This window comes from Vulpes vulpes, chromosome 1 (assembly GCF_048418805.1).
Source record: "Vulpes vulpes isolate BD-2025 chromosome 1, VulVul3, whole genome shotgun sequence".
In the NCBI taxonomy this organism is placed as follows: domain Eukaryota; kingdom Metazoa; phylum Chordata; class Mammalia; order Carnivora; family Canidae; genus Vulpes; species Vulpes vulpes.
In genome coordinates, this window is record NC_132780.1 from 48162631 (window position 1) to 48176470 (window position 13840).

General features: G+C 39.2%; 1 protein-coding gene across 3 annotated transcripts in view; it reads right to left on the reverse strand.

The window, feature by feature from the left end:
• Window positions 1-2392: 2392 nt before the first annotated feature.
• The window catches only part of C1H9orf153 (chromosome 1 C9orf153 homolog), a 44099-nt gene continuing 32651 nt past the window's right edge, over window positions 2393-13840 (reverse strand). For all 3 annotated transcript variants that reach the window (XM_072763478.1, XM_025984178.2, XM_072763474.1), the window contains exons 2-4: window positions 7724-7815; window positions 6284-6788; window positions 2393-3074 (exon numbers count right to left, since the gene is read on the reverse strand). In XM_072763478.1, the coding sequence (XP_072619579.1) occupies window positions 2860-3074; window positions 6284-6788; window positions 7724-7789 (786 nt within the window). In that variant the 5' untranslated portion in view covers window positions 7790-7815 and the 3' untranslated portion in view covers window positions 2393-2859. The remainder of the gene's footprint in view (window positions 3075-6283; window positions 6789-7723; window positions 7816-13840) is intronic.

The window sequence follows — 13840 nt, forward strand, 5'->3', positions numbered from 1 at the left end:
GTTGTGATTTCAGAGTCCTGAGATGGAGGCCTGTGTTGGGCTCTGTGCTCAGAAGGGAGTCTACTTCAGGATTCTCTCTCTCCCTCTGCCCCTCCCCGCCTCTCTGAGAGAGAGAGTGAGCTCAAGCACAGGCAGGAAGGAGAGGCAGAGAGACAGGGAGAAGCACACTCCCCACTGAGCAGGGACCCTGGGATCATGACCCTAGTCAAAGGCAGATGCTTAACTGACTGAACCACCCAGGTGCCCCTAAATAAATCTTTTAATAAAATAAAATACTTCAGCAGGGCGCCTGGCTGGTTCAGCTGATAGAGCATGAGACTCTTGATCTCGAGGTTGTGAGTTGGAGCCCCATGTTAAGTGCAGAGACTACTTAAAAAAATAAAATCTTTAAAATACTGCAGCTGACACAGCAGACCCAATAACAAAAGGAATAGATGAACTAAGTATGGGAAAATCATAATAAATGTTGAATCTAAGTATAAGTATATGTAGGTTCATTGCACAATTTTATTTTTAAGACTGTTTAAATATTTTCATAGTAAAAATGGGAAGAAAGATGTCAGGACTAGATGATTTTATAGTTGAGTTCTAGCTAGATTTATTTATTTATTTTTTAAAGATTTCTTTTTTATTTTTAAGATCTTATTTATTTATTCATAGACAGAGAGAGAGAGAGGGGCAGAGGGAGAAGCAGGCTCCACACAGGGAGCCCGACGTGGGACCCGATCCCGTGTCTCCAGGATCACACCCCGAGCTGCAGGTGGCACCAAACCGCTGCACCACCAGGGCTGCCCGAGTTCTAGCTAGATTTAAAGAAATAAGTATTTCCAATATACAAATAGCTATGGCTTCACACATAAGATGAAAATCCCCCCAATTCATTTTATGAAGGTCACACAACTTTTAAAACTTAAAAAAAAATCTATGACATGAATGAAGAAAAGTTTATAATTGTGAGTGACTAGCTGGGGGAATGTCTGCATGCTCAACCATTTGTACAGATGAAAAAATAGATTATGAGCACCCCAGAAGCTGCCCCTCAGGCCCATCTCTAGACAGTATCTCCTGCTGAAGATATCCACTATGCTGGAGGCAAAATCTGATTTAAAAAAAAATAGTGCCAGAAAAGGAAACTACAGAATAACAACTTAAATGGAGGCAAATTTTCTTATTAAAAATTTTTAAGAAGGCTTTATTTTTAAGTAATCCCTCCACCCAACATGGGGCTTAAGCTTGCAAACTCGAGATCCAGGGTCCCATGCTCCTCTGATTGAGCCAGCCAGGCACCCCATTTGGAAGCAAACTTTCTAAATAAAATATCAGGAACTAGAATCCAGAAATATATTTTAGTAGCTACACAATCACAAACATCTCTTATTGATCATTTATCTACATTGATATTTGATCATGATTTCTTGCACTCCCTCTGGATTCTTGTGAGAGTACATACTTTGCAGGCAGCCCAGTTTAGCTGCCGCCTTCCATCCAGGGCCTGATCCTGGAGTCCTGGGATAGAGTCCCAGGTCAGGCTCCCTGCATGGAGCCTGCTCCTCTCTCTCTCTCTCTCTCTCTCTCTCTCTCTCTCTGTCTCTCATGAATAAATAAATAAAATCCTAAAAAAAAAGAAAAGTTACAAAAAAAAAAAAAGAGTACATACTTTGCTAGTGCTTTTTTCAGCAAGGGATTATGGGCAGTAAAGAATTTCAGCGTTTGCATTTTTTTCAAACGTATTTATTTTAACCCTGCTCTTTCAAGATGTCTGGTTGGGTGGGTGAATTTCAGGTCTCTAGGTGTTTTCCTTCAGCATTTTGAAACACAATCGCCGTCTGACGTGTATTGTTAATGCAAGCTCTGCTGTCGATCTGTCACGTTTGTGTGTCCAAACCATTCTGCTCTCTTTCGTAGGCTGTATTTTCCTCTCTTGCTTACTGTTGTGTGGTTACGCTGGGTGTTTCTGGGTAGACTGTTTTTTGTTGTTGTTGTTGTTGTTTTTAATTTTATTTTCTTGCTAATCATTCAGTGAGGTTTCTCCATTCAAGTTTTCATTCATTTCATTTCTGGAAAATGATCAGTCTTTTCATTTTCAAACATCACCTCTTTTCTGTTCATTCTATTTTCTTCTGCAACTTCCACTGGATATACTTCTGAACTCCTCATTCTACCCTCCGAGATCCTTCTTTCAGAATTTCATCCTTTCCTCTTACTGTGCCATGATTGAGAAATTTCTCTCTCTGTGCTATTTTTCAAGTCATTAATCCTCTCTCTTAAGATACATCCAGTATACCACCGAGATAATTTATTGAGGGCTATTAGGATTATTCTTTTACTTTAAATAATCACATTTTTCAATTTCAAGATTTCCAATTTTTTTTTTCAAATCTTCCTGTTCTTCTTTTGTAAATGCTACTTCCTTCCTCGTGTCTTTAAGCAGTTAGCATATTATTTTTTAAGTTCTCAGATTGCTCTCTACATCCTCAGGGGTTAATTCTTTGATTTGTTGAATTTACCAACTTTTTAAATGATAATACACTTCTTCATGTGCTTAAAATGTTTTAAAGAGCTATTCTTTCTCAGTAGTTCTCCTTCATAGGTACACTTACTTTTCACATGATCTAGATTTGTCTCAGCCCTTGTCCAGATGGATATTACTGATCCAAACCTGGTCTTATGTAAGAAGATCAATCTGTATCTTGTTCTCCATATTAATGGCTTAATTTTGGACCCTACATGAATATTGTATAGACTCAGTTTCTACATTCCATCTGCTTCTTTACTTTTCAGGTGTAAGTTCAATGCTCTCAAAAACAAAATCTACATCCAAAATATTGTAATAAACTACATATTTTATTTAAGAAGAAGCTACATTCTTTTTTGATAATCAACTTGAGGGTAAATGACTAAAGACCCATGAAGGATAGGGGGGCAAATGACACCAGGCATCTCCCGGCTCTGCACAAATCTCTTCTCATCATTGTGCTTTATGTCTATGAATGAATCCAAAGCACTGTGCTTCCATTTCACTATCCCCTTGTAATATCTCCATTCAAGGTCCCTTAGATCCATGAATTGTTTTTCTGCAAAGAATCATATTTTCAAAGAATTACATGATGGTGTTATTTAGCCTTCAGTTATTCAGAGATGCTTCATGGACAGAATGAACCTTTGATGAACTTGCATCCCCTTCTCCCTCTGGTAGAAAGCTGTTTCTGGAGCTTTACATTTTTAGAGGGCACCTGTGGTGTTCATCTGGCCTAAAGCCCTCCTCCAAATGGGAAACTGGGTAGGCCTGGCTAACTGGGCTGGAGTGGACACTGCGAGGCCAAAGCAGGTGGAGAGGCTCCCATTTGGTGTTTGGGTAATAATAATGGACAAATGGAGAGATCTACAGAGTACTGAGATCAAGAGGGAGGAGAAAAGGATCCTAATGAAGGCTTAAAACAAGGACAAAGATTAGTCAGAAGTACATTGGTGGCTATTGCCATTTTTTCCAAGATTGCTGGTGTAAGCCCTGGGTATAAAAGGGCAGGGGCTAGCTTCTCTTTCAGTAGCTACCAATTTGTGGCATCGCTAGTAATTATAATCCCTTCAGGAAGCTAATGAACCATGGAAAGTCAGGCCAAGATACACTGCATATTCTCTTACTCAGCAGTCATTTCCCTTTCCCTTCCTTTCAGTTCCTTTAATGACTAAATAAATTGTAAACCACCCCCCCCCCAAAAGAACAAGAACAACAACAACAAAATAGAACAAAAAAAGTGTAAAACCAAAGGCCAAAGAGATGAATGTGAGGAGTATAAGGAGAATAGTGGATATTGCAAACAAACAGGAAGGCTGATCTAATTCTCTCTTACCATTCTCCTTGTACGGTGATGTTTGAGCAGGTCACTGATGGTCTAGATATGGCCCCTCTGCCAATCAGGCCTCTGTCCTTGTACTAGAAGGGCCTGAGTTTCTGTATATATTTTCTACATGCCTAAAGTAGGAGACTGGGGCCAGGGACTGTTCCTTGAGTTCATACCTTCCCTAGTGGAACAGATACTGGATCACGCTACTGGTGTTGAACATTGGTGTTCAATGGTGTCTCCCTAAGGGAAGTTACCAAATGTCAAAGAGTTCAACAAGACCTTGGCAGGCTTGGCACTGGAAGAACTGGTTACAGAAGGAAGGAAAGGAGTACTTGATATGACCACAGAGTTGATGATTTTGATTATTTATGTTGTGATCTGTGGTAGACACTATAAGCTGGCTCATCGCATACCCACTGCAATCCTCTTCTGCTTTCCTCTACTATAAAGGGTGAAGAGCTAACATCTCTATTCACCACCCAACAGTCAGGGATGGCTGCTGGACACAATTCCGACCAGTGAGGTGTAGGGAGGAGACAAATGAGATGCTGGAGGAGGAGTGTTCTGAGGAATTTTTGTTTCCCTAATAAAAGAGGACAGAAGTAGCCAGTGTGGCCCTTCATCTTAGCCCCCTTTCCTGCCTGGCCATAATACCTGAAGGTGAAGGAGACATCTTTGGCCATGAAGACAAAAGCCATACACAAAAGGATGGTGGAGCCTGGGTCCTTAACAATATCAAAAAGCATTGCTCCAACACTTGTCTGCCTGCCTCCAGACTTCTAACTATATAAGAAAAATGATCTTTATTTGGTTTCTCTGTCAGTTTTGGTCAAACACATTCGTAACCTACATGGTCCCAAAGGATTTAGCCTGAGCAAGAGGAGCTATATGACAGAAGAACAAAATGGTAGTGCCTACTTTTTTCCTTCCCCAGTGCTAGTAAGGATATGTTCAATAATATTTTTTGGTATACCAAGAGTCCTAAAATTCTTCTGGGCTGAGAATACTTTGGGGGTTGGCTGGCTGATAAAATGATAGTAATACTGAACAAAATAGGAAAGTAAAAAATGAATTGTTACAATACCAATTAAACCTAAGAAGTTACTGAATATTCTTCATATGGATGCCTACCCAGCTTGATGCATATTCCTTGATAGACAAGGTGTGTATCTGAGATTCTGCCTATAGGACCTGAGAAAATGAGGTCATGATGACAGAGAAGAAACTCCAGCATGGAGTCTGGAAGGCCTACATGGGAGACCTCTAGAAGTTAGGTAGCCAGGAGACAAGCTACGTATTGGGAAGAAAGGACCCGTTGGCTCCTGTGGGTGGCAAAACCATGAACATCCTACCAAACACCAAAGCCTTCAGTATTCTTTCAATAGCTCTTTGGCAGTACTTACTGATTCCTGATACTTTCTATGCTTTTTCCTCTCTGGTCCCAGATTTTAATTTATGCACTTCTTTGGATTATCTAGGCCATTCCTACAATTGCTCTGATTTCTACTTCTGCCTGGGCTCCAGAACACAGCAAGTATGACTCTATCAAAGGAATTTGAAGCCTGCATTAGACTCTGTCAAGAGATCAGTTCTGTAACTACAGCAAAGACTGTTCCAGCATCTTGGATCAAATATGAGCACAGTAATCAATCTATTCCTTTGAATTTGTTCCTCTTGTCTCTCCCACTACTTTTAGTACAAAAATGGTGCTGTCAAAATATTTTCTATGCAAATGGCTTTATCTTGAGTTGAGAATCTACTTCAGGAAGGTTCAAATATTTTATATGATTGACTTCATCTATTTTTTTTACAGCGATGTACAATGAGAAATTATCACTTCCCTCAAGTTAGGGAAAATGAAGATCTTATGAGACACTCCCTTCTCACTGAAACTCACTACCATATATTTTATATATTTTTAACTTTCTCTGATTTAGGTCTTTGGTTTTAAGGAACATCTTCCTATTAAAGAATCAGAAATGAAGGGAGGAGTTTCTTCTTGTTTATAGAGATGTAGCAATAAAGAAAGAGTAAAGGATCATGAAAAAATATCTTTATAAAACCCTCTCCATTGTATCAAAGCCAGGATACTTAAGAAAAATAAGCCATTATTTGGTAAATATTTGGCTAAGTTCATAATAGTTAGGAGTGATTTAGAGTCCAAGTTTAACTAGCTAATTTTATAAAGGTGACTTTAAGTACCACATCTATAAAACTTCTTTTTGAGACTGGACCTGAGATTTGCCCCTAGAATGTTCAGGTCTCTGCTCTCTACCTCATATGGACACTATAGGCAGCAAGCACATCAGCCATGAGCCCTGGGTTGGCAGGATTCCCATGGGACATTATTTGCCTGTTTTGGCTCTTGTAACCCAAGTAAACTTTGCAGGAAGATTTCCACTAATTTCCTCCTACAGAGCCTCATCTGTTCAGATTACCTGGATTAACTAAGAAGTACTTAGCAATTTTGTCTTGAAAGATAAAATGTTGTGGCCTGATCCTGGAAATGCCCAGCACGTGTAATATGTTGGCACTCTGAGTCTTCTCCTCTATGGGGATGGGGACCGGTGACAAAGATTTGGAGTGATCAGTGAGAATCTCGTAAGGAAAAGTGTGGGTAGGAGGAGGAATCCCACACTGGAAGAGCCTCTGCTGGGATCTGGAGAGCCTCTCCACTGGAGACAGTGAGCTGGTCAACAAGCTGCGATACAGGACTTCAGTCATTGAGTCTGGTTTCTCCTTTTCTTTTCTAACCACCTTGCACATGAAAATCGGCTGGAACACTTCTTCCCTCACATTAGTTCCACTGGAGAATGACATGGCACTGAGGTTTTGACTAAGCATTTCCTGTGCTTCACTAAGTGACATCCCGTGAGTTTTAAGGAGTTTCAATTTATTGCTCTTCTTACGAAAATGTTCAACCAAAGCATAAAATTCTGGCAGCTGTGGGGGAATAAAGGAAGAGAAGACATGAGATTGGATGCAAATGTAATTATCTGGTAGACCCACAACACTAGAACAAAAAGGATAACAAATAATCATGAAAACAAGGAAGCACCTATTTTTGGAAGATATCTCTAACTAACCAGAGTTAGTAGTGGCAATGTCAAATCTCACAGCCATTCCCAGAAAGGGATATTATTTAGACGCATCACTTAAGCCATGAAATGGACCAATTAGACTTGGATTCTAAAGTCTGTAAGACCTTTCCAATATAAAGTATGATGAGCTGCCATGGAGAGAGAAAGAGCTGTGGAGGATTGCAACCCTTGTTTTGAGTAAGGCTACTTTTCTGTTAAGGAAGAAAGAGAGCCAGATGATGTAGATATCAAAGTTTCATCCCGGTGTCCAAAGGGTTCAGAATGTTCGGGAATGAAGTGCAAAGGAAAGTATAATAGCCCTTATTCACTAAGATATTTTACCAAAACAAATAATTATTATGTTTGTGGAGTGTTTGGGAATAGCTGTTGGCAGAGAAGACAAGAAATACTTCCTCAGAGTACACTCGTTATCTATACTCCTGTATTGAAAGAATAAAATCTCATTTTCTAGAGCATCTGGCCTACTAACTCAGTTATTCCCAAGAAGCTTCTTAGGCCATTCGATTCGATGCAGAGTTTCCCTTCAATCCTAGCAATTTGGTGCAAGAGCAAGAAATACGAATTGGGCTAAGGTAAGTGAAGGGCCTCTTCAATCGACAGCCATTGTCGTGAAAACAGCTCTCGCCCCTACTTGCTCGTGGAAGTGCTACATTTCACTGTGACAAAAGAGTGTAACATATCCCCAGGTATGTCACCAGGTATTCAGTAATTGAAATCTTCACAATTTTTGAATGTAAAGTTTCCCAAGTAGAGTATTACAGAATTGTAAGCACGTACCGACCATCTGGGAGACTCCGCGACCTCGTCCTCTTCATTTGGATTGGTGTCCCTGTTGAGGAACATTATGCTGAGATTTTATTCTCTAATTCCTGAAAAGGCAATATAAGAGAAGATGAAGTGAAAGATCAACAATCTAGCAAAGTACAAGCCAGGGTGGTGGGGGTGGGGGTAATACTTTTTATGTCCCCAGAACTTTGTGAGTGGGACACTTAAAATTTATGTCATTTTAAGTTTTCTTTTTATCCTAGGTTCTATCAAATTACTCACATGCTAATCAAATATTTTCTCTGAAACACCTCAAATTCTTACATGACATATATGCTCAAGGATTTAATACAGATTCAAAGAATCCCATAAGGGTTGTTTAATATTTTTGTTTTACATATTTTGATCAACTTTCAGTTCCATCTAAAGAAAAACTCACTTATTCCCTACCCAGGAAAAGTGCTTTTTATTCAGGAGGAAAAGGCTAATAAAATAATAACAACAATTAATATTTTTGAAATAATTTGCTTTGGGGCAGCTATGCTAGTATGCATTTTACAGATGGAACAGTGTTTAATCCCTTTGTGAAGAATTAGAAATGGCCATAGAATCTTTATAATTGGTCTCATCAGTAAGTGGCAGTTCAGTATGCTCCAAACTTTTTTTTAAGATTTTATTTATTTATTTACAGAGAGATTGAGTGGAGGAAGGAGCAGAGGGAGAGGGAGACAGAGAATTTCAAGCAGACCCCCCACTGAGCGCAGAGCCTGAGGTGGGCTTGATCCCACCACCCCGAGATTACGACCTGAGCAAAAATCAGGAGTCAGTTGCTCAACCAACTGAGCCACCCAGGTGCCCCCATCTGCTCCAACATCTGACCCTGGGCTGGCTTTATGTCTTTGACTGACAGCATGAGGTGTAAGTGACATTGTGTGAATGCCACAGACTAGATCGTAAGCTTCACTTCACACTCTTGGGATCCCAAGCCACCATGCAAAGAGGTCCAGCTACCCTCCTGGGAACCCCATGTGGAGCTGAGAGCCAGCCAGCACCAACTGCTAGACACGTGAGGCCATCTTGAATCGCCCAGCGCCATTGGAGCCTCCAGATGGCAACAGCTGCATGAGTGTCTCCAGATGATCCCAAATGGAGAACAACTGCCACCCATCTGTGCCAGCCAACTCCAAAATTAGGCCAAACAATGAATTATAGTTGTTTCAAGACATTAAGGTTTGAGTGTACTGTTACACAGCAATAAATAGCAGATAAACCCCACAATACTTCACCTTCTCGGTTTAATTTATTTCAGTGAAACTTCTGTTGGAGATAAGGGAATGTATGAGGGAAAATATCTTCCTGGGTACCACTGTGTCCAGATTGGTAGCTGCAGTAACTGAGATGAGTATCAGAGATGAACCAAAAGTACTCTTTTGGTGTTGGGGATGAAGTAAAACAATTAGGTTCTTCCTCTTTATATATGAATATATTTATATTCATTCTGGATTTTTCTAATTTGCTTGGGAAGAAGGAAAAAACTATATTTGAATATATATTCATTCTGGGATATCTACCTATTACTCGGTTATATATATATATATATATATATATATATATATATATATATAATCAAATATATTACAGTCACTTGTGAGTACACTATGTCATATATATGACCCAAAAAAAGCAATATAATGCAGCATGATGACTCCCTTTCCTACATTTGCACAGCAGCTTCACAGACATGTCTATTGTCGACCAGTTAAGATTTGATTGTGCTTTGCTTTTTTTCTTTTCTTTTTTTTTTTTTTTAACTGTACTTTCCTTTTCGTTCCTTCAAAGGAAAATATTTCTCTAACTTGCTTCATCTCAAACCTCTCACTGTCTTCTGGACAGCCATTACCTCTGCCTTTCAGTGGTGCCGTTCACCATGAGAGGGCTGCCTTTTCCCATGACCAGTGGACAACATACTTTTCTCCCTTCTCTTCCCCTTTTTTTTTTAAATTTTTATTTATTTATGATAGTCACAGAGAGAGAGAGAGAGAGAGAGAGAGAGAGAGAGGCAGAGACACAGGCAGAGGGAGAAGCAGGCTCCACGCACTGGGAGCCTGATGTGGGATTCGATCCCGGGTCTCCAGGATCGCGCCCTGGGCCAAAGGCAGGTGCCAAACTGCTGCGCCACCCAGGGATCCCTCTCTTCCCCCTTAAAGAGGGTTTGACTTAACCTCCACTACAAACACATGCTGAACTTCAATCAGAATTACTGATGCAGATAAATGATTTCCAATTTCAGTGGCCAATCCTACAACCCTATAAACATATATTCAAAGCAATAGCTGAGAAATTTGTACTCATTTCATTACAACGAGATTGACAATGGGGAGTCAGACATAAGGAAGGTCAGATTCCTGGTGATTCTCTTTGCAGAATTACTATGGAGGACACCTTTGTCTTGTTGAAGCATCAGGATTCAGAACTCTATGATAGATCACTAGCCAAAGATGATTTTATCCCCTCTAATGCTGACTTCACTAACATATTTCTCTCTTAAGACCCTTGGCTGCAGCCAAGCCAGTTACTAAACTTAGATTAGCCCCTTAATCCAACTTTTCATGGAGAAAGTTCCTGGAGAAGTCATGAAAATATAGCCAATGGGCCTGTTATAGATTCATAGCAACTTGAAGGAGCCCCTGTAGACGCTCTTCAGTACTTTTTTAAAAAGATTTTAATTTATTTATTTGAGCAGGGAGATCATGAGCAGTGGGGAAGAGTAGAGGGAAAGGCAGATTCTACACTGAGCAGAGAGCCCGATGTGGGACTTGATCCCAGGACCCTGGAATCATGACCTGAGGTGAAGGCAGACACTTAGCTGACTGAGCCGCCCAGGCTCCTGCTCTTTAGCACTTCTATTCATCTTTTGTTATTCCTAGAAATTCCCACAATAAATTCTAGTATTCCTGAGAAGAGCCAGGGCATCTAACAGGGACTCCCTTGGGTGGCGTCCTCTTCTCCAGTTGTAGTCATATGCAATTCTTCACCCTACCCTCTGACCCAGAAGGAAGAGGAGCCCTGCTCATCTAATGGTAGCACTCTCTCTCCTACCCAGGATGGTATATTCTAGCCTCCTCTTTACTCTTGTTGAAAATTTCCCCTGACACTGGGGAAACAATTTTCTCCTCTTTGCTTCTCCACCATTCCCTTACCTTCAACCTCATGTTCCCCAACGGCTTCTTCCTTTCTCTTTTTTTTTTTTTAAATTTTTAAAAAGATTTTATTTATTTATTCATGAGAGAGAGAGAGAGAGAGAGAGAAAGAGAGAGAGAAGCAGAGACACAGGCAGAGGGAAAAGCAGAGGGATAAACAGGCTCCCTACAGGGAGCCTGATGTGGGACTTGATCCCAGGTCTCCAGGATCAGGCCCTGGGCTGAAGGCAATGCTAAACTGCTGAGCCACCCGGGCTGCCCAGTTTCTTCCTTTCTTATCAAACATGTAAAATCTTTTCATTTGGGAGAAAAACACAACTTCTCTTTTCTCCTATCATACCACTAACTCTTAAACTTTATCTCTTTTCCTTCTGCACTTGCTATTTTTACATTCTCATGACCGAATCTCCAGTGTAATGACATTTAGCTTCCTCTCTGCTTGGTGAACCAAAATTGAATTAAAAAAAAACTTTTTTTTTTTGTAATCTCTACACCCAACATGGGGCTCAAACTCATAACCCTGAGATCAAGAGTCCCATGCTCTTCCTACTGAGTTGGCCAGGCACCCCCTCCCCCCAAATTGAAGCCTTGGAGGCAATACTGACTTCCTAATCATTAATTCTAATGTAGTTTTTACAGGCCTCATTTTTATCCATCTCAACTCATTTATTTATTTGTTTGTTTAAGTAGGCTCCATGAGTAGTGCTAAGCCCCATGTGGGGCATGATCTCAAGACCCTGTAACTCAAGAGTCAGACACTTAACCTACTGATCCTTCCAGTCACTCCTCCATCTCAATTCTTAACTACCCCTTCATTTTAAAACTGATTCTTAAAAAATATCTTACCTATTCTATCCAAATTCATTGCAATGAAAGAAACTTGATTGACTTCAAATTTGAAGTACTGTAGTTCTTCTGATTTCCTTGTCCTTATGTTGTTGTTGTTGTTGTTACTTTTGTAATCTATCCTAAATTGCCTCTTTATCCTGCCATTCATTAGCCCTTTTTTCCAAACTTGATTCCTTGCTACTGCTAGGATTAAATGTAAATTTCCTGATTAGATTTACCAAATTAACCACAATTTGCTTTGAATATTTTCCCATCATTTAAAAATCATATTTCTGTGCCACTGCAATGCCACAATGTTCTCTCCATTTCAGCCAGCTGGCCAATTCATTTTTTTTTCTTTTTCCTAAAACCATCTTCTATGCTTCCAAGCAACCTGTGCTTACTTTGGTTTCCCATTTAATCAGCCAGGATGTTGGTCTAACATTCCTTCTCTTCTATATAAATTTAAATAAAAATTTATAGATAATAGAATTAAAGATGAAATTCAAAGAAGTATAAGGTTTAGTACCTATTGTGGCAAACAAAAGCAAAATGTAGAATAAGAAATCAAGATAGAAAAAATTAAAAATTCTTTCAGAAGGCTGCAGTATGATCAATTAATGTTTTTACAAAGTGGCAAAGACCAGTCAGTGGATGAAATAGTCTTTTCAACAGTGCCGGGACAACTGGATATCTACAGGCAGAAGAATGAAGTGGGACTCCTACCCCAATCCATACAATAAAATTAACATAAAATGGATCATAGATCTGAATCTAAGTGGTAAAACTATAAAACTCCTATAAAAACATGGGAGTAAGTTTTCATGACCTTGGGTTAGGCAATGGTTTCTTGGACATAACACCAAAAAGCACAAGCAAAGGAATAATAAAATAGATAAATCAGAACTTCATCAATTAAAATTTCTGTGCTTCTAAAGACACCCTGAAGAAAGTGAAAAGACAACTCACAGAATGGGAGAAAATGTTTGCAAATCATATATCTGACAAGTGACTTGTGTTCAGAGTGTGCAAAGAACATTTACAACTCAACAATACAAAGACAACTTGATTTAAAAATGGGCCAGGGATTTGAATAGAGATATCTGCAAAGAAGACATACACATTACTGATAAGCACATGAAAAGATACACCACGAACCATCAGGAAAATGCAAATTTAAACCATAACAAGACATCTTTCACTCTCACTAGGATGGATATAATAAACACAGATAATAATAAGTGTTGGCAAGGATTTAGAGAAATTGGAACCATCATACATTGTTGGTGGGAATAAAATATGGTGTCATCATTTTGAAAAACAGTTTGACAATTCCTCCAAATGTTAAACAAAGCAGCCATATGACCCAGTAGTTTCACTCCTAGGTATATATCCAAGAGAAATAAAAACACAATCCACACAAAAGCTTACTGTGAATATTCACAGCATTATTATTCATAATGGCCAAAAAGTATAAACACAAATGCCCATCACCTAATGAAAGGATAAACAAAATGGGGTACTTCCATACAATAGAACACTATTCATTGATAAAAAGGAACAAAGTTCTGATACATTCAACCAGATGACAAACTTTGAAAAATTAAGTGAAAGAAGTAATTCACAAAAGGCCACATATTGTATGATTGCATTTACATGAAATGTATAAAATAAGCAAATCCGTAGAGACAGGTCGTAGATTAGCAGAAAGTAGCCTAAGGCTGGGGGGCATGCAGGAATGGGGAGTGACTGTCAATCAATATGAGCTTTCTTTTGGGAGTGATAAAAATGTTCCAAAAGTTGATTGTGTGATGGTTCCACATACTCTGAATATACTTAAAATTATTGAACTGTGCACTTTGAAAGAATGTAATGGTATATGAATTGTTTATCAATAAAACTATTAAAGATGGTTTGGAAGGAAAATGATAAATATGAAAGATAGACTAAGGAGATACAACATATTTAACTGGTGACTGCAAAGGAAAAACCCCCAAATCATGGAATAGAAAAATATCTAAAATTAAAATTCAAGAAGATTTTCCTGGAATTAAATATTTGAATGTACATATTAAAATATTAGAATGGCTAGCACTAAAAC